The 25,133-nt window shown below is 46.9% G+C and overlaps 1 protein-coding gene and 1 long non-coding RNA gene across 4 annotated transcripts; both read right to left on the bottom strand.

The window, feature by feature from the left end:
• Positions 1-396: 396 nt before the first annotated feature.
• Positions 397-25,007, bottom strand: mipol1 (mirror-image polydactyly 1). 3 transcript variants are annotated; one of them, XM_084013058.1, is made up of 13 exons: positions 24,886-25,004; positions 20,689-20,777; positions 17,088-17,226; positions 16,644-16,814; positions 15,301-15,424; positions 14,925-15,030; positions 13,641-13,767; positions 10,358-10,391; positions 9,899-10,069; positions 6,467-6,520; positions 3,706-3,827; positions 2,122-2,349; positions 397-681 (listed from the first exon to the last, which is right to left on the bottom strand). In XM_084013058.1, the coding sequence occupies exons 2-13, from the start codon at positions 20,696-20,698 to the stop codon at positions 615-617; spliced, it is 1,353 nt and encodes a 450-aa protein (XP_083869184.1). In that variant the 5' UTR covers positions 20,699-20,777; positions 24,886-25,004; the 3' UTR covers positions 397-614. The 3 variants fall into 3 exon arrangements, with proteins under 3 accessions (XP_083869184.1, XP_083869185.1, XP_083869186.1); XM_084013059.1 differs by having other exon boundaries at positions 3,706-3,785; positions 24,886-25,002; XM_084013060.1 differs by lacking the exons at positions 397-681; positions 2,122-2,349 and adding an exon at positions 3,483-3,651 and having other exon boundaries at positions 3,684-3,827; positions 24,886-25,007.
• LOC311015685 lies at positions 17,740-18,687 on the bottom strand. Its single transcript, XR_014597397.1, has 3 exons — positions 18,492-18,687; positions 18,376-18,401; positions 17,740-17,791 (listed from the first exon to the last, which is right to left on the bottom strand). It is a non-coding gene; the product is annotated as an uncharacterized lncRNA (long non-coding RNA).
• Positions 25,008-25,133: the final 126 nt, after the last annotated feature.

Genomic DNA, 25,133 nt, shown 5'->3' with positions numbered 1-25,133 from the left:
CTGATCCTCAATTAGAGAGGAGGAGGGAGGAGTAGGACAGGGAGGAGGGAAGAGGAGTAGATTGAGGAGTAGCAGGAGGAGGATTTATGTAACAGCTGATTGAAACATGATGTCACACTGCTCTGAAGAAGAAGGAACTCATCTTCATCACTGCTAAGATGCAAAGTTTGGAACATTAGGTACCGTCGGATCACCTCCTTTTAATACGGGGAGTCTCACTACATTATTTATTATATGATCCATTTATTGGCTGCGATGTGAGGCGTTCAGGAGCTGGACGGGTCCCAGACTTTGGATCAGTCAGACCGAATCGTCTTACAGCGCCACCGTGTGGCTGATAGGAGTCGTAGTTTCATGTCACGAGCTCGTTCAGGACTTAAAAACGGATTTCTTGAGTAAAAAGAAAATGTTGATTTTATTCACTTGAACCCATCGGAAACATCATCTCACACTATATCACAAAAGTTAACTAAAGGTTTCTAAATATCTAAAGATTTCTTCTGGTTTCACAGAGAGATGAAACAATTACAATAACTAAATAATAATCAGAACAACATGTTTGTTAACAGGAATGATAAAATGTTAAAAATAGAATGTTTCAAACATTTAGGAGATCAGATGACGGCTCGGAGGCTTCCGGTCCCAACTTTCTTCCTCAAAACCTCCACCAGACGCTCCAACCTGAGGAGGAGGGGGAAGGGGGGGGGGAGAGGAGAAGGAGTGGGACGAGGGGGGGGGGGGGGGGGAGGAGGAGAAAAATGTGAACTCATGTAGAAAACAGTAGGAATGTTTACAGATGTTCAACAGGCTACAGGTTAGGCCGGATCCCAGAGGACCTGGGTTAGGCTGGATGATTTCAGTGACTAGGACCGGTTAGTAGTTACAATGCATTCTGGGAGGAAGTCTGTGATCGGTGAGTAACAGTGCATTCTGGGAGGAAGTCTGTGATCGGTGAGTAACACAGTGCATTCTGGGAGGAAGTCTGTGATCGGTGAGTAACACAGTGCATTCTGGGAGGAAGTCTGTGATCGGTGAGTAACACAGTGCATTCTGGGAGGAAGTCTGTGATCGGTGAGTAACACAGTGCATTCTGGGAGGAAGTCTGTGATCGGTGAGTAACACAGTGCATTCTGGGAGGAAGTCTGTGATCGGTGAGTAACACAGTGCATTCTGGGAGGAAGTCTGTGATCGGTGAGTAACACAGTGCATTCTGGGAGGAAGTCTGTGATCGGTGAGTAACACAGAGAGAAACTGAGAAGAAGAAGTTGGAGAACTGACCCTCGATGACTTTCTAACTCTCACTGAGTGTCTCTCCATCGCTCTCTCTCCAAACCAAATTAAACTTCCCATCTGTAATAAGCATCAGATTTCTATCACCCCCCCCCAGAACAAATATTCCTCTCTCCACTACTCAGAGACTGGGGAGGCTCTTCAGAGGCGGCGCCCCCCCGCCGGCAGCCAAATTAGAGCAGAAAGCCGCGGGTTTGAGCCCAGGAGGACGGCGTGGGACGCAGACGGACGACTTAAGCTGCTTTCATCATGAATCTCATCCCTTCATCATGACTCTCATCCCTTCATCATGACTCTCATCCCTTCATCATGACTCTCATCCCTTCATCATGAATCTCATCCCTTCATCTTCACTCTGACGAGAGCAGCAGAAGAAGAACTTGCTGAAGTCTGAAGGATTAATTCTTCACCGCCGCTGAATATCAATCAGCACAACCAAATCTCTTTAGTCCCACACGCTTAACCAGTCTTTGAACACATCGCAGAGCCTCTGATGGCTGCTGTTCCACTGGTTCCACTGGTTTATGACCCCCCCCCCCCACAACATCCAGCTGTTATTGAGATACTTGTATCTCTGTTGTCATGACTACTGCAGCATGAAAACACAAGATGTGACCAGATGGGATGTTTCTTATCAAACTAAAGGAATAAAGTGATTTAATGACGTCTCTGTGTCAGTATTTCCATTCTTAAAGTACCGTACAGCCAAACGATGGATGACGACATCACTAGATAGTTTGGATGTTCTATTGAGATCCATGTTAAACACACACTCACAACGGGCCGGGAGTGTACAACGACATGTAACCATGGCAACTAGAATAGTCTCACCTGTGGACTCTCTCGCTGGCCTGTCGCTCCGCCTCCTGGCTGCGCTGAAGCTCCCTCTCCATGCTCCGCTTCTCCTCCGACAGCTGCTGCACCTGCGCCATCAGGGGTGGGACATGAGGAGGCGGGGCATCCCGAGAGGGCGGGGCCTCACACGCTGTCATCAACAAACCCGCTGGAGAGACACCATCACTGGGCGACGTAGGAAGAGGGGTGAGGAGGCCCTGAGACCTGAGGGAGGAGGAGGGGGAGGGGGAGGAGGAGGGTAGGTGGGACCAAACAACAGGATGTTGTGTCATCACTGCATCATCGCTGCGTAGTTTTTTTCTGATTTCATGACTCAGGTTTCCATGGATACCGTTGTGTGTGATGAACCGCACATCATACAACATTGTGATTGTGTGCATGTGTGTGTTTTTGTGTGTGTTTGTGTGTGAGTGTGTGTGTGTGTGAGTGTGTGTGTTTGTGTGTGAGAGAGTGTGTGTGTTTGTGTGTGAGAGTGTGTGTGTGTGAGTGTGTGTTTGTGTGTGAGAGAGTGTGTGTGTGTGAGTGTGTGTGAGTGTGTGTTTGTGTGTGTGTGTGTGTGTTTGTGTGTGTGTGTGAGTGTGTGTTTGTGTGTGAGAGAGTGTGTGTGTTTGTGTGTGAGAGTGTGTGTGTGAGTGTGTGTGTTTGTGTGTGTGTGAGTGTGTGTGTGTGTGTGTGTGAGTGTGTGTGTTTGTGTGTGAGAGAGTGTGTGTGTCTCGTCCACTCAGCTTCTACACAAACAAGCAGCAGTTCAAAGGTCAAACTCTGTCTTGTTCCAATAACGCTTCAGTCACAAACACATGTTCGATAAGAAAGGAGACGCCCGGAGGAGACCCTGGTCCACGTCCAGCAGAGACCTGCTAAGACCATCTGTTATTAGAAAAGACAGACCAAGACCAGAACCAAAGGAAATCCACCGGAGATCTTCGATACTGTCTGATCAGGTCTGGATCAGGGCCGGATCAGGGAGGTTTGGGATCAGGGAGGTCTGGATCAGGGAGGTCTGGATCAGGGAGGTTTGGGATCAGGGAGGTCTGGATCAGGGAGGTCTGGGATCAGGGAGGTCTGGATCAGGGAGGTCTGGAATCAGGGAAGGTCTGGGATCATGGAGGTCTGGATCAGGGTGGTCTAGATCAGGGCAGTCTGGAATCAGGGCAGTCCAAGATCAGTGAGGTCTGGATCAGGGCGGACTGGATCAGGGCGGTCTTGGATCAGGGAGGTGTGGGATCAGGGAGGTGTGGGATCAGGGAGGTCTTGGATCAGGGAGGTGTGGGATCAGGGAGGTCTGGATCAGGGAAGTCTGGGATCAGGGAAGGTCTGGGATCAGCGAGGTCTGGATCAGCGAGGTCTGGATCAGGGAGGTCTGGGATCAGGACCCAGGCACTGGGGTTTGGACTGAGCTTGGTTTTCAGGGCTGACTCTGGTGAATATGATGACCTTCCTGCTGGTCTCACCTGAACTGGATTATGTTCTGACATCACACAACGTTCAGGTACACAAACATGTGACCTCATAACCATGTGACCTCATCACCATGTGACCTCAAAAGACCAAAAGTCTGACCTCTGATTGGCCCGTAGCACCTGTAGCTCCAGAGCTCCGCCCCTCTCTCTCTGCAGCCTCAGCAGCTCCGTCTCCGTCGTCTGATTGGATGAGAGCAGGTCACATGTTGATCCCCTGAGTCTCTTTAAAGAACGGATTCATCAACTAATTGACTCATTAACTTCAAACCACGACTTAATCCTGAACACATCAGAGGCTCCAGGTGCATTGTGGGAATGGAGAAGAGCTTGATTTAGTAAACGAATGTGTATAAATAAATATATATATATATATATATATATATAGCTATATAAATATCCTCCTCCCCCTTCTCCTCTTCCTCCCCTCCTCCTCCCCTCCTCCTCCTCCCCTCCTCCTCTATGCTAATGAAAACTCTGAAGCTCTGTGTTTAAAGTGAAACATCAAAAGAGAAACCAAACCCTGAGAGTCAATATGTGTCTTCTCCTGCCGGGCCGGAGGAGGTGCTTCAAAGGAGGCACAGAGTTATTAATCAGAATAATTAGATAATGAGATGATCAGTGGAGACAGAGACCTTTAATATGAGGAGGTAAGGTCAACGAAGAGCAGGAGGAGGAGGGGAGGAGGAAACTAACCTGTTTGCAGCTTTAACATGAGGTGGTAAGGATAACGAGGAGGAGGAGGAGCAGGGGGGAGGAGGAGGAGGAGGAGGAGGAGGAGGAGGAAGGGAACCACAGCCTTTAGACATCAGGTTTCCCTCCTCTGGAGTCAACTACGAACTTGAGGAGGAGATTGTGGTTTGAGATTGGTGGTTTTGGCCCCTCTTTGACGGTCTAGATTGTGGTTTGAGATTGGTGGTTTTGGCCCCTCTTTGGCGGTCTAGATTGTGGTTTCAGATTGGTGGCTTTGGCCCCTCTTTGACGGTCTAGATTGTGGTTTCAGATTGGTGGTTTTGGCCCCTCTTTGACGGTCTAGATTGTGGTTTGAGATTGGTGGTTTTGGCCCCTCTTTGACGGTCTAGATTGTGGTTTCAGATTGGTGGTTTTGGCCCCTCTTTGACGGTCTAGATTGTGGTTTCAGATTAGTGGTTTTGGCCCCTCTTTGACGGTCTGTCACGACAGCTGTTGGTGTTCCTGTTGTAAATTAAAAACCTCTCCAGGCTCTAATCCCTCCGGAGCTCTCAGACTAATTAACAGACTTCACAGAGAAAAAAGAGCCACTGCTACATTTATAACAAAGTTTAATATATTTCAGGGAAAACAGACGGAGCTGAAGGACAAAGAAGAAACAACTGATTCTCTTCTTATACCCGATCAGTTCATCAGGGACCGAATTAATTCATAGATCTAATTAAAAGAGTTCATTCATTCACCAACAGATTTGAATAATAATGGACTGACCATGACTCAGCTAAAAGTAATGTTTTACTAAATCAGACTGACTCAATTAAAGGACCATCCCAGTCTAGTTCTGACCCATTTTAGGTGGTGCTGGACTACATCGTACTGACCCTGTTAAAGGTGGTGCCGAACTACATCGTACTGACCCAGTTAAAGGTGGTGCTGAACTACATCATACTGACCTAGTTAAAGGTGGTGCCGAACTACATCGTACTGACCCAGTTAAAGGTGGTGCTGAACTACATCGTACTGACCTAGTTAAAGGTGGCGCCGAACTACATCGTACTGACCCAGTTAAAGGTGGTGCTGAACTACATCGTACTGACCCAGTTAAAGGTGGTGCCGAACTACATCGTACTGACTCAGTTAAAGGTGGTGCCGAACTACATCGTACTGACCCAGTTAAAGGTGGTGCCGACTACATCATACTGACCCGGTTAAAGGTGGTGCCGAACTACATCGTACTGACCCGGTTAAAGGTGGTGCTGAACTACATCGTACTGACCCAGTTAAAGGTGGTGCTGAACTACATCGTACTTACCCGGTTAAAGGTGGTGCTGAACTACATCGTACTGACCCAGTAAAAGGTGGTGCCGAACTACATCTTACTGACCCAGTTAAAGGTGGTGCTGAACTACATCGTACTTACCCGGTTAAAGGTGGTGCTGAACTACATCTTACTGACCCAGTTAAAGGTGGTGCTGAACTACATCGTACTTACCCGGTTAAAGGTGGTGCTGAACTACATCGTACTGACCTAGTTAAATGTGGTGCCGAACTACATCGTACTGACCCGGTTAAAGGTGGTGCTGAACTACATCTTACTGACCCAGTTAAAGGTGGTGCTGAACTACATCGTACTGACCCGGTTAAAGGTGGTGCTGAACTACATCGTACTGACCCAGTTAAAGGTGGTGCTGAACTACATCGTACTGACCCGGTTAAAGGTGGTGCCGAACTACATCGTACTGACCCGGTTAAAGGTGGTGCCGAACTACATCGTACTGACCCGGTTAAAGGTGGTGCCGAACTACATCGTACTGACCCAGTTAAAGGTGGTGCTGAACTACATCGTACTGACCCAGTTAAAGGTGGTGCTGAACTACATCGTACTGACCCGGTTAAAGGTGGTGCTGAACTACATCGTACTGACCCGGTTAAAGGTGGTGCTGAACTACACTTTTAATTGAATTGAATTTGTCCTCACAGAGATAGATGAACAAACACACATACACATATCAACGCTGTTTGAATAGCAAGTTATTGTCAAACATGCCGCAGCTTCTGTGGAGCAGGTTGTCATGACGACGGAATAGACATCCCATCATCACCATTCAACACAGAGACCTCCAGTTAATATGCGAGAGAGAGAGAGAGAGAGTTAGTGTGCATGTGTGTGTTACCTCGCTCGCCCGCTGCTCTCTCTCCTGGATCAGTTCCTGCTCCAAACCTTTACACTGCAGAGAAACACAACAAGGATTGATTGATCAGATCTGATAGCTAGTATCTGATGACATCATTGATCATTACCCCAGATCAGTCCTGGGCTGGACCCTGGTTCCAGCCAGACCTTCTACTGAGGTGTGAATGTGTCTGTGTGCTGGAGACGGGTCATCACTGCAGAATAAAGCAGAATATTTATTTGGATGAAAACAGTGATCAGTCCAACAGGGATCAAAGCCCAGGTATCAGACCCCCTGGTTCAAGGTCCCGGGATCAGTCCTCAGGTATCGGACCCCTGGGTTAAAGGCCCCGGGATCAGTCCTCAGGTATCAGACCCGCGGGTTAAAGGCCCCGGGATCAGTCCCCAGGTATCAGACCCCCGGGTTAAAGGCCCCGGGATCAGTCCAACAGGGATCAGTCCCCAGGTATCAGACCCCCGGGTTAAAGGCCCCGGGATCAGTCCAACAGGGATCAGTCCCCAGGTATCAGACCCCCGGGTTAAAGGCCCCGGGATCAGTCCTCAGGTATCAGACCCCCGGGTTAAAGGCCCCGGGATCAGTCCTCAGGTATCAGACCCCCGGGTTGAAGGCCCCGGGATCAGTCCAACAGGGATCAGGATGAGTTGTGATCTGACTTTCTGTTATAAAGAGAGTTACATAAAGAGACTCTCTGATAATAATAATAATTATAAAAATAATAATAGTAACAGTCAGTGTGAAACCCATGAACACAGATGTGATGCTTAATAAACATAACTGACCAGAAAACTAATTTGTGTTCATTTAAATTGATTTATTATAGATTATTAGTATTGTTTGTAGCTCAGGCATGTCTTTGTCAGGTTATGAATCTTCTACCTATAAAAACCATTAAGACTATTAGGATGCAACAGCAGTTACTACAGATAAACAATAAACAGTGATAATAATAAATGCATTTCTGCTGCTGTCAGGCTCCATCATCTCTGAGTGAATGCTTTATTTCTTTATTCCTGCTTCAGCTTTTTTCCACTCAAATAAAACCAATCAATAAATCTCTTCTGATGTTGATGGTCAGTCAGTTGGGAATCAAACCCACGACTGTGTGCGTGGACTCCGGCTCATCCTGGTGAGCCTTAATAACCTGTAATGACTCAATATTAACTTCATAAAAACTGGAGCAGCTGTGATATGAGACAGAGACTGGCTGCGAGACGCCTCCCCCACTTTTCTAATATTTCCCAGAAGTCCCGGCTGCGGCGAGGAGATAATCCCTGAGAGATGAGGAGAGGGAGCGAGGGATGGAGGAGCGGCGGGGGTGGGGGGGGGGGGGAGGAGGCCGTTCCTCAGCGTGGAGTGTTCTCTCTCTCCTCCTTCTCCTCCGAGGATTACGCCGCCATTTGAAACATATTTCTGCGTGGCTCGGCGGCAGAGTGAGGGCGGGATTAAGGTGTTACCATGGAGGGGTGGTGTTAACGTGGGGGGCGGGTGTTAACGCGGGGGGGCGGGTGGTGTTAACGCGGGGGGCGGGTGTTAAAAGATGGCAGAGCAGCAATATTGGCGAGGGTTAGCGGCGAAAGACGGACTGATACCAAAGAGATACGAATACAGGAGGAGGGCGTTACCACGGCAACGGGGAGGTGTAGCAGAGGACGGAAAGACAAGACAGTACCACTTCATCTATACAAGTACTACATCAACACTAAAAGTACCACTTCATCTATACAAGTACTACATCAACACTAAAAGTACCACTTCATCTATACAAGTACTACGTCAACACTAAAAGTACCACTTCATCTATACAAGTACTACGTCAACACTAAAAGTACCACTCCATCTGTACAAGTACTACGTCAACACTAAAAGTACCACTTCATCTATACAAGTACTACATCAACACTAAAAGTACCACTTCATCTATACAAGTACTACGTCAACACTAAAAGTACCACTTCATCTATACAAGTACTACGTCAACACTAAAAGTACCACTCCATCTGTACAAGTACTACGTCAACACTAAAAGTACCACTTCATCTGTACAAGTACTACATCAACACTAAAAGTACCACTCCATCTGTACAAGTACTACGTCAACACTAAAAGTACCACTTCATCTATACAAGTACTACGTCAACACTAAAAGTACCACTTCATCTATACAAGTACTACGTCAACACTAAAAGTACCACTTCATCTATACAACTACTACATCAACACTAAAAGTACCACTTCATCTGTACAAGTACTACGTCAACACTAAAAGTACCACTTCATCTATACAAGTACTACATCAACACTAAAAGTACCACTTCATCTATACAACTACTACATCAACACTAAAAGTACCACTTCATCTATACAAGTACTACATCAACACTAAAAGTACCACTTCATCTATACAAGTACTACGTCAACACTAAAAGTACCACTTCATCTATACAACTACTACATCAACACCATCAGACATCTCTTTCTCTCCACCTCAGCTCCCTGACGACTGTTGCCACCGTGCTGCTGCAGGTCGGTTGCCATGGAGACAGCAGTCAGTCAAAGAGACCGACCAGATGAGGGTTTCTGATCGGTTTCTAGGAGCTCCGCCCCTTTCTCCCCCTCTCACCCCTCCATCAGTTAGACCTCTCGTCACCTGATCAGATATCAATAAGATTTCAGTTTGATTGAAGTATAGGAAACGTTTTCACGTCTTCACAGCATCATCCTTCATTCACAGAAACTTTCCAGGTGATGTCATCCAGGTGATCAGGACACACACCTGCAGAGAGTCCATGTGTCTGTCTGATTTAAATATCTGTCTGTCCATCAACAGTTACTCTGTCTCCATGAGGAAATATTCAGACGCGAGAAAACATTCAAATAACACACACACACACACACACACACACACCTGAGCAGACAGACAGGTGTATAAATACTGAGTGCTCAGCAAGCATCAGGTCAACTCGATCTGAATGTCAATATTTGTCTCCACACCGTTTTGTTTTCACACCGTTCAAAATATTCATGTTCAAATTGAAACTGCAAATATTTGAGGTTTGAGATGCTGAGGCCTCCGTAACCGTGACGACGCTCTCCACCACAACAACGGGTTAAAATGTGGACTTAGAGAGACGTTTTCTGCAGCCACAGCAGCACATATACTAAATCTGTTATCACATTATCATGAATGTCTTCTTCTTCAGACCTTTTCTACCATTACAGTTATTAAATATCCAGGTAGGAGGAATCCAGTTATTATCAATCAGAGGGATCATTTATTGATGATATGTGTGTCACTGATTACTGTTATTGACTTATAACTTCTGGTTTGATTGATTGATTAATGTCCCATAGAAGTAAATAAACACAGAGTATAAAGAGACGTTTGGGGTAGGGGATGGGGAGGGGACTCACCTTGGCAAATGAGACGTCTCTCTCCTCCATCAAAGCCTTCATCTCCTGAGCCGTGATGTCACTGGTCCGGCCTCTCGCCAACCGCAAACGCTGAACCAGAGCTGAACCATATTGTTGGACCTCCTGGATGGAGTCGGCATCACAGACACTCCGGAGGAGCACCTCCACATCCTGATCAGGAGAGGACAAACTGAGCAGATCAATAATCAGAGTCTAACACCCAACTGATCAGATCAATAATCAGAGTCTAACACCAAACTGATCAGTTCAATAATCAGAGTCTAACACCAAGCTAATCAGATCAATAATCAGAGTCTAACACCCAACTGATCAGATCAATAATCAGAGTCTAACACCAAGCTAATCAGATCAATAATCAGAGTCTAACACCCAACTGATCAGATCAATAGTCAGAGTCTAACACCAAGCTAATCAGATCAATAATCAGGTGAGTTTTACCATGTCAGTGTCCTCTGGGGGAAGATTGTCCGACCTGAAGACAGAGAGACAGTTACATGTTGAAACGATCAATAAACCAGAGGAGAGGACAGACTGGTGAGGACAGACAGGTGAGGAGAGGACAGACTGGTGAGGACAGACAGGTGAGGACAGACTGGTGAGGACAGACAGGTGAGGACAGACAGACTGGTGAGGTCAGACTGGTGAGGAGAGGACAGACAGGTGAGGACAGACAGACTGGAGAGGACAGACTGGAGAGGACAGACTGGTGAGGACAGACCGGTAAGAACAGACAGACTGGAGAGGACAGACTGGTGAGGACAGACAGACTGGTGAGGGCAGACTGGTGAGGAGAGGACAGACAGGTGAGGACAGACTGGAGAGGACAGACTGATCAGAAAACTGTTTGTTGTGATGTATTATTCAGCCTAATGTTCATCTAGAACTGGTGGAAGTGGTGTGAGGGGGTCTACTGGTCTAGTCCAGCCCCCCCACCCGTGTACCCGCCACAGACCAAATTATAGGAGGACCTGCAGTCCATGAGCCGAGTGCTGCTGCAGTAATTTGGTTCTGGCTCCCTGAAGTCCAGCTGAAAGTCTCCGTCATTTTAAAAGTTGATTTGTCCTCCACAGCAGTGTGAAGGAGGAGCTGGTTACCAACTGGTCCCTGCACCTCCTCCTCCCTGCACCTCCTCCTCCCTGCACCTCCTACTCCCTGCACCTCCTCCTATGGGAGCCCTTTCATTGAGCTGCTGCTGCTGTTCTCTAATAAAGTGTAATAAGGTGGCCGAGGCAGCTCCTCTCTGCAGGGACCAGCAGCTAATGAAAGACCAGCAGCCTCCAATAAAGATCCTCTACCAGCCTGCTGACAGACCAGCTGGACCACATCAGACCACATCGGCTCCCCAACCAACGGTAACTATATCTAAAATCGTTAACTATCCACAACCAATGTTAACTATTAACAACCGACATTAACGATCCAAAACCTACGTTAAAGATCCAAAACCTATGTTAACTATCCACAACCAACGTTAACGATCCAAAACCTACGTTAACGATCCACAACCTACGTTAACTATCCACAACCAATGTTAACAATCCAAAACCTACGTTAACGATCCACAACCTACGTTAACTATCCATAACCAACGTTAACGATCCAAAACCTATGTTAACTATCCACAACCAACGTTAACTATCCACAACCAACGTTGACGATCCAAAACCTACGTTGACGATCCACAACCAACGTTAACTATCCACAACCAACGTTAACTATCCACAACCTACATTAACAATCCACAACCAACGTTAACTATCCACAACCAACGTTAACTATCCACAACCAACGTTAACAATCCACAACCAACGTTAACGATCCACAACCTACGTTAACGATCCACAACCAACGTTAACTATCCACAACCAACGTTAACTATCCACAACCTACGTTAACAATCCACAACCAACGTTAACGATCCACAACCTACGTTAACGATCCACAACCAACGTTAACTATCCACAACCAACGTTAACTATCCACAACCTACGTTAACTATCCACAACCAACGTTAACTATCCACAACCAACGTTAACGATCCACAACCAACGTTAACTATCCACAACCAACGTTAACTATCCACAACCTACGTTAACGATCCACACCAACGTTAACTATCCACAACCAACGGTTAACGATCCACAACCAACGTTAACGATCCACACCAACGTTAACGATCCACAGCCTACGTTAACTATCCACAACCAACGTTAACGATCCACAACCAACGTTAACGATCCACAACCAACGTTAACGATCCACACCAACGTTAACTATCCACAACCTACGTTAACGATCCACAACCTACGTTAACTATCCACAACCAACGTTAACGATCCACAACCAACGTTAACGATCCACACCAACGTTCACGATCCACAACCAACGTTAACTATCCACAACCTACGTTAACGATCCACACCAACGTTAACAATCCACAACCAATGTTAACTATCCAAAACCTACGTTAACGATCCACAACCGACGTTAACGATCCACAACCAACGTTAACGATCCACAACCAATGTTAACTATCCAAAACCAACGTTAACTATCCAAAACCAACGTTAACTATCCACAACCTACGTTAACGATCCACACCAACGTTAACAATCCACAACCAACGTTAACAATCCAAAACCTACGTTAACGATCCACAACCTACGTTAACTATCCAAAACCTACGTTAACGATCCACAACCTACGTTAACGATCAACAACCTACGTTAACGACCCACATTTGCGATAAATATAAGAAGGACACAGAAGGAACATGCTCCTCCATATTCTCTTCTTCATAGAAGTACTGTGGCCTCCAATATCAATTACCCTCTCTGCTACGGGGAGGAGGAGGGGGAGCAGAGGAGGAGGGGGGTAGTGGGGGGGGGGGCGAGGAGTAGGGGGGAGTAGGGGGCTGAGGGGTATTATTATCTGTAATGAGATTTTCTGGTCTATTTGAGGCTCCTTGAGGAGAACGAGAGCTCGTTTCACAGCTCTTAATGACAGTGAGGAGGTGAAAAATGAAGAGTAGGGTGAGGAGGATGAGCAGGAGGAGCTGGAGGGGGAGGAAGAAGAGGAGCAGGAGGAGGAGGAGGAGCAGGAGGAGGGGAGGAGCAGGACGAGATGGGGGAGGAGGAAGAGGAACAGGAGGAGTAGGATAGGAGGGGGAGGTGGGGGTGGAGGAGCAGAAGGGGGAAGGAGAGTAGGAAGAGGAGCAGGAGGGAGAGGTGGGAGAGGAGGAGCAGGAGGCTAGTTAGTGTTTTGTTGGGGTATTTGTTAAATACACTGCTCAAATAAATTAAGGTCCTAGATATGTGAATTTCATCACAGCAGGACTTTGGCAGTGCTGGAGCCGATCCCAGCTGTCATTGGGCGAAGGCAGGGTACACCTGGACAGGTAACCAGTCTATCACAGGGCCGACATGTAGAGACAGACAACCATTCACACGCACATTCACACCTACGGGCAATTTAGAGTCACCAATCAACCTATCCCCATCCTGCATGTCTTTGGACTGTGGGAGGAAGCCGGAGAACCTGGAGAGAACCCACGCTTACACGGGGAGAACATGCAAACTCCACACAGAAGGAACCCGGACCCGACCCGGGAATCGAACCCGGGACAGTGGCGACAGTGCTACCCACTACACCACCATGCAGCCCCAAGTAGTGACTAGTATATGTATATAATGTATATGTGAGTGTGTGTGTGTGTGCATACTCAGAGGCCTGCTGCAGTTGACGTGCTCGAAGAAGAGCCTCATCTCTCTCCTCATTGGCCAGCAGAAGTCGTGACATCAGAGCTTGATCTCTGTCCTTCTGAGCAGCCAACACCTCCTGCAACACGGCTGAGGAGACAAGGAGACGAGGAGATGAGGAGACAAGGAGATATTATATAAACACTACATATATATATCTATATAAATATACACTACTCACAAAAAGTTCGGGATATTTGGCTTTCGGGTGAAATTTATGGAAAATGTAAAGAGTTCACGCTACAGTAATATATCACGAAAGTAGCAACAGAGATGGGTTTACCACAACAACAGGACAATGTCTCAATAACTGGTCATGTGACCAAAGGACGTCCCCGTTGCCTCTGCTGCAACCTGCTGATGACGCTCTGTGACACTCTAAGCTCATTGGCCACTTCCCTCTGACAACATCGTGTTTGAAGCATCGCATGGCGATGTTGATCACCTGTTAGGTGTCGTCTTTGTGTCATGATGTCAACATGATGTCAACATGTGACCGGCATGATGAAGACGACTGTTTAAATACCCTCCAATACTCTAACTGAACCAGGACATTGATTGGTCGATTCAAGAAACAAACAGATGTGAATGTTGCTGTTCATCTCCGTTAGAGAACAGCAACAAGTACTGAACATTGAACAGTATGTATGTGTGTATGTATGTATATATACATATATATATATATATATATATATATATATATATATATATATATATATATATATATATATATATATAAATCAAATATATACATATACACATATATACATATACACACAGCATCAACAAGGAAAACATGGTTTCATTTAGTTTGTTTTCACACACACGCACGCACACACACACACACGCACACACACACACACGCGCGCACACACACACACGCGCACACACACACACACACACACACACACACACACACACACACACACACACACACACACACACACACAGTAATGAGGTGACAGTTAACGAAGCAGCTGTTGGTTTAACAGAACAGTGTGTGTGTTCAACCAAACACATGTGATATTGATTTAACTGAGCTGTGTGTGTGTGTGTGTGTGTGTGTGTGTGTGTGTGTGTGTGTGTGTGTGTGTGTGTGTGTGTGTGTGTTGGTACATGACAAATATTCAAATATTTAAGAAGTGGAGGTCGGATCAGATCTGATTAAGAGGAAAGTAAACTGTAACATCCTCCTCCTCCTCCTCCTCCTTCTTCCTGCTCCCTCTCCTCCTCGTCCTCCTCTTCACCTGCAGGTTTCTCCCAGCCTCGAGCCTCCATCTGCTCCTCCCTCAGTACCTCCTCCACCTCCCTCCTCTGCAGCTCCTTTTCCTTCTGGACCAGCTCATCCTGCAGCTGAGAAGTGGGACAACCAAAGAGTCAAACACCCAGATCACACAAACATCTCGGGGTCAAAGGTGAGCAGGGTGGGGTGATGTGAGCAGGGTGGGGTGATGTGAGCAGGGTGGGGGCGATGTGAGCAGGGCGGGGCGAGGTGAGCAGGGTGGGGCGATGTGAGCAGGGTGGGGGTGATGTGAGCAGGGTGGGGGTGATGTGACCAGGGTGGGGCGATGTGAGCAGGGTGGGGGTGATGTGACCAGGGTGGGGCGATGTGACCATACGTACCTTGTTGTTGGTCTCTCTCAGACTGTCGAGCTCGTTCAGTAGAAACGACATGTTTTTGTCTCGATCAAACATCTTGGGTCGACCGGACGCTGTGATTGGTCCAAACATGACTGCCTGATGAGAGCTGGAGGAAACAACAAGTTTAATTCAAACAGAACCAAAGTCTTGCTAGATCGAGTGAATCCAGCATCCAGCTTGGTGAAATCCACCGAGCACGTCTGGATGACGTCATGATGATGTCATGAACCCAGACAGGACGGGGTCTGGGTTCCTGGTGGATCTGGGACTTCAACATGTACAAAGCAACAATAGTGTTGACCTGGTCTACGTGGAGGGAAGCCCCGCCTCCTCTCTGGTGCTAAGCCCCGCCTCCTCCTGCTGTCGTTTGGTGTGAACCAACATAAAGGGGCATTTTTCCTTTTTTGGATCAACCAATCAGAACTCTTTAACTGAAGGTGACAGTTTCATAAATCCGTCCTCAGCTCCAGCTGTTGAGGGTCAGTTAGCGGCTCTCGGAAAATCCCCATGATGCATCTGAATCATGAAAAAGTGTCACTCTGTTGATCTAATCTTTGTAAAATTAAAGGATCACTAAATGTAAACACATAAGTATTATTGCAATAAACGAGGACATAAACTGGATGATGGTCAGCTTGTGTTCAGGGAGGCTGTGATTGGTCAGGACTGCCGTGACATCACCTCCGCGTGTGTGTCATGTGTGTAGTCAGATCAGGTGTTTTAACCTCTCGTTGCAGAGACGAAGGCGTTGCTTTAATAACTGTAATTCTCTCATATCACCTTAAAGGTCAGACGGCGTAATAAAGCAGGTAAATAAGATGAACTTATGACTTTATAATATCAGCTGCTTCTAATCAACTCTACTATCGCTCTATTCCTGTCTCTATTCCCGTCTCCACGCCAACACTAATCTCATCTAATAGGTCACGTCTCCCAGTGACGTCTCCGCAGGAAACATCGAAAAGAGACAAAGAACAAGTTTCATAAAGCAATAAACTTCTTAATGAATCTCCTAATACAGCAGGATGTAATCTATTACTGATCATCCTAATAAAGCAGATGTAATCCCATTACCATGACCATCAGTTTTACTATTTATTTATTATTAAACTCTCATTATTGACATTAAACTCTCATTTATTTACTATTAATTACCATAGACAAGACCAGGACCAGAGACAAGACAAGGACCAGAGACAAGAGGTCAGTGTAGAGGAGGAGTCAGAGAGGAGGAGGAGTCGGTGCAGAGGAGGAACCAGAGAGGAGGAGTCAGAGGAGGAGTCGGTCCATCTGATTGTCTCTCCACAGTTTCTTTTCCATCTCACCTTTCTTCAGTGCTGACCGGGTTTGGTCTGAGGTCCACCAGGTGTGGTCTGAGGTCCACACTAGTAGGTCCTCCAAATGTCCTTCCCCCACCAGGAACGTCTACACAGCTCTCTGCCCGAGGAGAAGGACCTCGGCTGTGGGAAAGGTCCACCTCCATCTCCCCTGAAGGCCTAGAGAACGAAGAAGAAGACCAGAAGGAGACTTCAGTCCTCCAGAGAAAACTCACCGACTTTCACCCAGGTCAAAGACCCAAACCAGGAGATCTTAAAGTGAGAATGAAGGTTTACTTGGTGCTGGGATTAGAGGGATTGAGATCTGACAGTAACAGATGAGGAGGTGTAGAGGTTTGTGGGTGAGGACCAGTAGAGACTCGGTCGGTGGGTCAGCGTTCCTCGTTTGTCTTGAAACTGCAGCTTTAATAAATAGTTTAAGAAATCTTCTACCTGTCAGGGCTGCTTGGTTGCTGGGTTGAGTTGCTGGGTTGCTGGGTTGAGTTGCTTGGTTGCTGGGTTGAGTTGCTGGGTTGCTGTGCTGCTGGCGAGGGCAGACGTTGCCGCAGCTCCACGTTCACTCTGGGATTATCTGAACAGATCAAACCAGATTCAAATAAAACATTGTGTTTATACACACTACCTGTCTCTCTGCCTGTCTGTCCCTTCATCTGTCTGCCTGTCTTAATTATTAATGAATTATAAGCAAGCAGTAATCCTGTCGTCATGTCAAGCTTTCTAAACACTTGCGGCTCATCAGAAGAGCAAACACATCTCTAATATCTCGTTAAGGCCTCGTTAAGAGCAGAGCACCTCAGGTGAAATTAAAGGAGGCAGGAATACATGAAACACTTGAGTCAAAAGTAAACAAGAAAACACACAAATCATTCAGTCAGTGTTTGAGACAGAGAGACAGACAGACAGGTGGACAGACACATAAAGACGTCAGAGACAACCAAGTTGATCACTGCTTTTTGAGCCCCCCCAAAGTCTGTAAAGAACATTCAGACTGTCAGAGAAGATCTCAGTAGATCACACGTCTTAGGTCTTCAGATATCTAACCCTCCAGAGGGGTTCCGTGTCCTCCTGGCCTGCCTCCAGAGGGGTTCAGTGTCCTCTTGGCCTACCTCCAGAGGGGTTCTGTCCTCCTGGCCTACCTCCAGAGGGGTTCTGTCCTCCTGGCCGGCCTCCAGAGGGGTTCTGTCCTCGTGGCCTACCTCCAGAGGGGTTCTGTCCTCCTGGCCGGCCTCCAGAGGGGTTCTGTCCTCCTGGCCTACCTCCAGAGGGGTTCTGTCCTCGTGGCCTACCTCCAGAGGGGTTCTGTCCTCGTGGCCTGCCTCCAGAGGGGTTCAATGTCCTCCTGGCCTACCTCCAGAGGGGTTCTGTCCTCGTGGCCTGCCTCCAGAGGGGTTCAATGTCCTCCTGGCCTACCTCCAGAGGGGTTCCGTGTCCTCCTGGCGTACCTCTAGAGGGGTTCTGTCCTTGTGGCCTACCTCCAGAGGGGTTCCGTGTCCTCCTGGCCTACCTCCAGAGGGGTTCTGTCCTCCTGGCCTAGCTCCAGAGGGGTTCTGTGTCCTCGTGGACTACCTCTAGAGGGGTTTCGTCCTCCTGGCCTACCTCCAGAGGGGTTCTGTCCTCCTGGCCTAGCTCCAGAGGGGTTCCGTGTCCTTGTGGACTACCTCTAGAGGGGTTCTGTCCTCCTGGCCTAGCTCCAGAGGGGTTCTGTGTCCTCGTGGACTACCTCTAGAGGGGTTCCGTCCTCCTGGCCTACCTCCAGAGGGGTTCCGTCCTCCTAAAACCGGATGTTGACACCTGTAACTCGATACGAAAGCCCAGCTGGTCTGATTAAAAGACAACAACACGCTTCAACTCTGAGGCAGCAAAAGATCTGATCTGGTTCTCGACTGGTTCCAGCTGAACCAGCTCCTGAGTGAGAACTAAATATCACTGTCTCCATTATGAGCAGTGAACCAGTTATCAAGTCCTGGTTCTGATGGGGTTCTGTCCTGGTCCTTTCAGTCATTGAGTAATATAATAATTCAGTGTTTTCACTTTGAAACTTTTCTCTCACTCCCCCCCTTCCCCCATGTGGACTCAGAGCTAATTGAGCCCGGCGGCGCTCCTTATTATTCATGTACAATTACAGATGTGATGATGTGGTAAATCCTTCTAAATGACCGTTCATGCCTCGCGCTCGCTTTGAAGTCTCCTCGAAGACAGAAATCTGCAGAAAAAAGGGAAAATCCAAAGGCCAATCAGAGGACCAAACCAATGAGGAGGGGGAGGGGGGGGGGATGTCGCTCCTCTTCTTCATGTAAAATAAAACTAAAGTCCATTAATTTTTTAAGCTGTATTTAATACATTTGGTGCAGGAAGTTTGGTGCAGTGAGTGTGGTCTGTTCCAGCTGACTGCATGAATATTAATGACGGTGTTACGATGATTAAAGAGGCTTCAGCTCAAATCCAACAATCCGCCTGTGATCCGCCCGCCGCCACCACGCCACGCCGCACATGAATTTAGATACGGACATTAAGCCGAGGGGGGAGACACACACACACACACACACACACACACACACACACACACACGCACAGAGTCAGTATACTGATGTACAACACAGTCGATCTTTGACCAAGTTTGTTTCTGTTGAATATTAAATATATATATATATATATTGACCAGTACACACAAAGTACACACAGAGTACACACAGAGTACATCTCTGATCAACTGATCAATTCAAACTGATCCAATCTGGGTTTCTTACTGATCTCTGATCAGCTGATGGATACCGATCCAGTCTGGGCCCCTAGTGGGTCTCTGATCTGTATCAGTGTCCCTTGGAAGGACAGACAACGATGGACACCTGCAGACACTTCTCTGGTCTCTCTGGGCGTTTATTGATCGATCAGAGACACGATCAACATGCTTTCTGTCTGATTTAACCCTCTAGCGCCCCCCTGTGGAAGCCGAATGTCCATCATAGACCATAATGTCCTGTGAAGTTACCATAGTTACAACATCCTAAACCATGAGTTAAATTTGAGTGACGATGTCACCTCCACCTGTGATGTTTTATTTTACTAATTTATTATCTCTCTCTCTCTCTCTCTCTCTCTCGTCAGTACATTAATATAAAGACGGAGACGACAAAGGCAGATCGAGCCTGAGAATGAATGAAGAGAGAGGGAGGAGACGTTGTGTGAACTGTGTTTAATCTGCAGAGTGGGTGGTCCACACACACACACACACACACACACACACACACACACACACACACACACACACAATTCCTACACAGAGACAAGGAGACATGAAAAGCAGCTACTTCACTGATCTACTTCCTGATCAAACAAACCAGAGTCTGCAGGCCACCCTCATCTAACAATAGTGAGTGTGTGTGTGTGTGTGTGTGTGTGTGTGTGTGGACGTGCATGTGGGTGTGTGTGTGCAGCAGTTGCTCATTGATCAGATCTGTGACTATCAAAGTTTATACACAGGTTTGATAGACTTGTCCATCTTCTCTCTGTAACAACACGTACTTCCTGAAGGCGGCGCCAAAAACATGTTTAACTGGTGTTGAATTTAAATTTAGACCTCAAATGAATTCTCACCAGTGTATGAAGGTGGATTTGTCTACGGGTCTCTAGGTTTACAGCTCTCCAGATCTACAGAGCTGCAGGTCTCCAAGTCCAGTAGTTTTAGTAGTAGCACTTCTCGTAGTAACAGTAGTATTAGTAGTAGTTTTAGTAGTAACAGTAGTAGTAGTTCTAGTAGTAACAGCATTAGTAGTTTTAGTAGTAGTAGTAGTAGTAGTGTGCTCTGACCTTTGACCCCTTGCCCTATGTCTCTGCTGCAGAGTTCACTGTAGATGTGCAGCTGTGTGAAGGACCATAGCTCCACCAGGTGGACAGTCCAGGTCATTACACATTCAATGATTTGGATTGTTTTCAGTTTGCAACTTTACATTGCTGAGATTCTCTGCCCCTAGTAGTAGTAGTAGTAGTAGTAGTAGGCCCATGTACATGTGTTGTATCAGCAGCAGGATTTTACCTCTGTACATGTCCACCAGAGAGTCCCTGAGCTCTTTGCTGGGCGTCCATGCTGAACTGATCTCTTGTGGACTCTCTGAACTGGTTTCTCTGAAACACAAACACATTAGAAACACAGTGATTAACATCAGTGATGCTTCGACTCGACAGACTCACACAGGCCCCGCCCTCTTCTAAGTGGCCAATCAGGTCCTGCCTACCAGAACACTGAAGACCTCACAGTTTATAAGCAGGTGCTAAAGCCGCGTTTGGCCCCAGGATCAGGTGCATTTATTTGCTGCACCTTGGCAGAATGTACCAGAGAGGAGGCGGGGCATCCCTCCACATAGACCCCAACCAGGTCTATTCCACATAGACCCCAACCAGGTCTCCTCCATCACAGCTGAAATCTCCACTATTGCTGCTCAGATCCACCAGATACCCAGACTCCATCCTGTCTATCATCCAGAGGTGTTACCCAGCATTCCTCTGTCCTCTGACACGTTACTCAATATATTTATAAATAATACTCATATCTAATTTGTTGGTTTGTTGTTACAGATGTAAATATTAAAGATATATTTATATATTGTATTTTATATCTAACTTATTGGTTTGTTGTTACAGATGTAAATATTAAAGATATATTTATATATTGTATTTTATATCTAACTTATTGGTTTGTTGTTACAGATGTAAATATTAAAGTTATATTTGATAACTTACTTGTTGCTCAGCTGTTGCTGCAGGTTGCTGATCTTTTTCTTGGCTCTCTGCAGAGCAACCTTAACATCTTCAGCTCTGGACGCCATCAACACGCCTCCACCTCACAGGAAAACACCTGACCGTCTCCATGACAACCAGCACACGACACCACCTCGCAGCCCACCTGGCTGTTATTGGCTGACAGCCAGAGTCTCTGAACCTCCAATATGTTAAATATTGATGAGCTCACGGCATCAGGTGACTCAGGTGATCAGTGACATCACTAATACGCCTCTACCCTGATTGGTTGTGACCGGATAGAGCTCATTGGTTCCTCCTGTTGAGACGTCACACCGACGGCCACTCTGATTGGTTTGGTTTTCTATAATAAACCCCAAAGTAGACGCAGTAAAGACATTCATTGATCAGTTGTGTTTATTGATTATTGATCAGTTTTCTGTGCCTCGGTGTCCCGCAGCAGTTTGTCCAGCAGGACTACGTCCACTCGATGTTTCATCACAAACTGTCCATCCAGGTGGAAGACAGGTATGTCCCACCTGTACCTGTCAAACCACACCCTGTTCTCTGGAAGACTGATGTCCACCGGCTGTAAGACAAACTGGAGAGAGAGAGAGAGAGAGAGAGAGAGAGAGAGAGAGAGAGAGAGAGGGAGAGAGAGGTCAGACAGAGAGACAGTGAGACAGGTCAGGCAGAGAGACAGTGAGACAGAGACAGGTTAGACAGAGAGACAGATACAGGTCAGACAGAGAGACAGGCAGAGACAGGTCAGACAGAGAGACAGACAGGTCAGACAGAGAGACAGGCAGAAACAGGTCAGACAGAGATACAGTAAGACAGATACAGGTCAGACAGAGAGACAGAGACAGGTCAGACAGAGAGACAGAGACAGGTCAGACCGAGAGACAGTGAGACAGGTCAGACAGAGAGACAGAGACAGGTCAGACAGAGAGACAGAGACAGGTCAGACAGAGAGACAGTGATAGGTCAGACAGAGAGACAGGCAGAGACAGGTCAGACAGAGAGAGAGACAGGCAGAGAGAGACGGGTTGGACATATAGTCTCACTCGGTGTTTGAAGGGTTCCAGCTCTTCTTTAGCTTCATCACAAAGAGGACACGGCTCCTACGGAGAGGACACTAGTTAGGATATAGAATATATATATAGAATACATAGAATAAAGGTTATATAGAATATATATCTTTAATGTCATTGTTTGGTCAATGAAACACCATTTAGCAGCACTCAGGGTCACTGTAAACACACCGTCTCACATGACTGACTACTGACCAAGCTGGGCTTCCTTCACACGTCAGAATAAATACAGAATCAATTCTTTCATTATGAACCACAGAAGTAACTTAATGTTACAATTAGCAGATTTCTTACAAATTCTTATGAACGTGTAATTAATGTAAAAATATCTTGTTTATTTTACCATTTTACAACAAGGATCAAGGACACATTACCTAAATAAGTGACTTAAAAAGTCAGTGTATCATCACCTGCCCACAACAGTACAACAGAGTCAGAGTCTGGAGATATGAGGTTTCGTTTCCTTAGTAAAGAGAGTCAGATGGCCCTTTTCCACCGAGGCATTTTGAGGGCTGGTTCGGAGCCGGTGCCCAATCGCGAACCAGTTCTTCCTGTTTCCACAGACAAAGAGCCGGCTCTCGGCCAGGAAAACTGGTTCCCGAGTGGCCCCAACTCTTTGCTGGGCTGGAACCGGCCCCGGCTTACGTTAGGGGCTGGGGGCGGGGTTAACGCTCGAGGCAACGGGGGAAAATACGCCACTACGGAGTTTTACTAACGTTACTGTTCCCGGTAAGTTTCACTTTTAAAATGTTTCACCTCGTTGCAAACCAACGACACATTTCTGTTTAGTTTACCAAGCTAGTGATTACGTTCGTATCAGCAGCAACTAGTGGCTTTGCTTCCTCGGGTAATGTAAGCTGACCGGCTAGCTAGCCAGCTAGCGTGATATTGCTAACAACAACGTTAGGATGCCACTTTCTGACTGCCGTTGGCTCACTAAACGTTACCAACTACCAACGTGACTTAACATCTGTGTTTACAGCGTTGTGGACACGTTTGTGATTAAACCGCTGTTCTCTGGTTTGTGTTTGTAGAGCTGTCGGACATCGGCGATATTGAACGGAGGTCCAACCTGCAGATGACTAAACATCAAACACTCCGATCTATTGATCACACACTGTTCTACACTTTAAAAAATGTTGTGATTTTAGTATTTTGTGTATTTTATTGTTGTTGTATTATTTGCCAAAATAAACACTTTTTCTGAAGAGACATGTCTGCTATGCTTGAAATTAGCGCTGCGGGGAAACCTCAGACGTATACAGTGACGTAATGACGTGGTTCTCTGGGCTCTCTAGCCGGTGGAAACGCAAACAGGTTTTCAGAAGGTTCGCAAGTTGAACCAACTGCGAACCAGCACGGGCACCGGCCCGGTTCTTGAACTAGGTTCGCGTTGGTGGAAAAGGGGTACCAGTGGGTAAAATAGAAAGCAGTCTGGAGATACGAGTTTTCGTGAACCTTAGTAAAGAGAGTCAGAGTGGATAAAATAGAAAGCAGTCTGGAGATACGAGTTTTCGTTACCTTAGTAAACAGAGTCAGAGTGGGTAAAATGGAAAGCAGTCTGGAGATACGAGTTTTCGTTACCTTAGTAAAGAGAGTCAGAGTGGGTAAAGTAGAAAGCAGTCTGGAGATACGAGGTTGCAGAGCGGCAGGCCGTCTCAGGAGAAACATTCGATCTGAGAACAAACAAAACATGTTACTGACCTCAAACTTCCAGCAAGCTGTCGACCAATCACAGAGCAGGAGCGAGGAAGGCCATGAGACGAAGCACGAGGACACCATGAGACAATGACGCAGGACTCAAAGACACGGAGGACTGGAGGACACGTTTAACGGGTGACTTCCAGCAGGACTCGGTCCTCAGCAGGACTCGGTCCTCCAGCAGGACTAAGTTCTCTAGCAGGACTCTGCCCTTCAGCAGAACTCTGTCCTCCAGCAGGACTAAGTTCTCCAGCAGGACTCCAGCAGGACTCTGTCCTCCAGCAGGACCTCCAGCAGGAATCCCTCAGGACTCTGCCCTCTAGCAGGACTCTGTCCTCCAGAAGGACTCTGTCCTCCAGCAGGACTCTGAAGTCCAGCTGTCGTTGCTGAAGCCGTTTAATCGCAGAGAAATATTTCATAAATGACCTTTCAACCCGTTTAACGTTTTGAAGTCTTCCCGCGCGCGCGCGCACACACACACACACACACACACACACACACACACACACACACACACACACACACACACACACACACACACACACACACACACACACACACACACACACACACACACACACACACACACACCAAGGCCGGTGTTTAACCCTCAGTTAGCTTCCTAGCCCGTGAGCTAACCTGTTAGCTGACCTGTAGTCCGGACCCTGGTTCTACTGACGGGACCCCGTCAGGAGACTTACCGGCTTCAGCTGGTCCCGGGTCCGGGTATCTCTGTTGGAATCTTCTGGTTCCAGTTCCGTGAAAGTTTGAGGCCAACGACACGAACCCAAACACCAATTCTTCTTCTTCTCTCCTTCTACTGCTCTTTTTCTTCCTTTATTTAATGGCAGACTACAACCAACGTTTACGGCGGATGCCGCCACCTACTGGACGTGCGTAACATCATGATGTATGGCAGTTTAACATTATTAATATTATTATAAAAAAC

Source organism: Eutrigla gurnardus, assembly GCF_963514095.1.
Source record: "Eutrigla gurnardus genome assembly, chromosome: 7".
In the NCBI taxonomy this organism is placed as follows: Eukaryota; Metazoa; Chordata; class Actinopteri; order Perciformes; family Triglidae; genus Eutrigla; species Eutrigla gurnardus.
The sequence above is the reverse complement of the archived record's forward strand: the minus strand, read 5'-3'. Positions and strand labels throughout refer to the sequence as shown.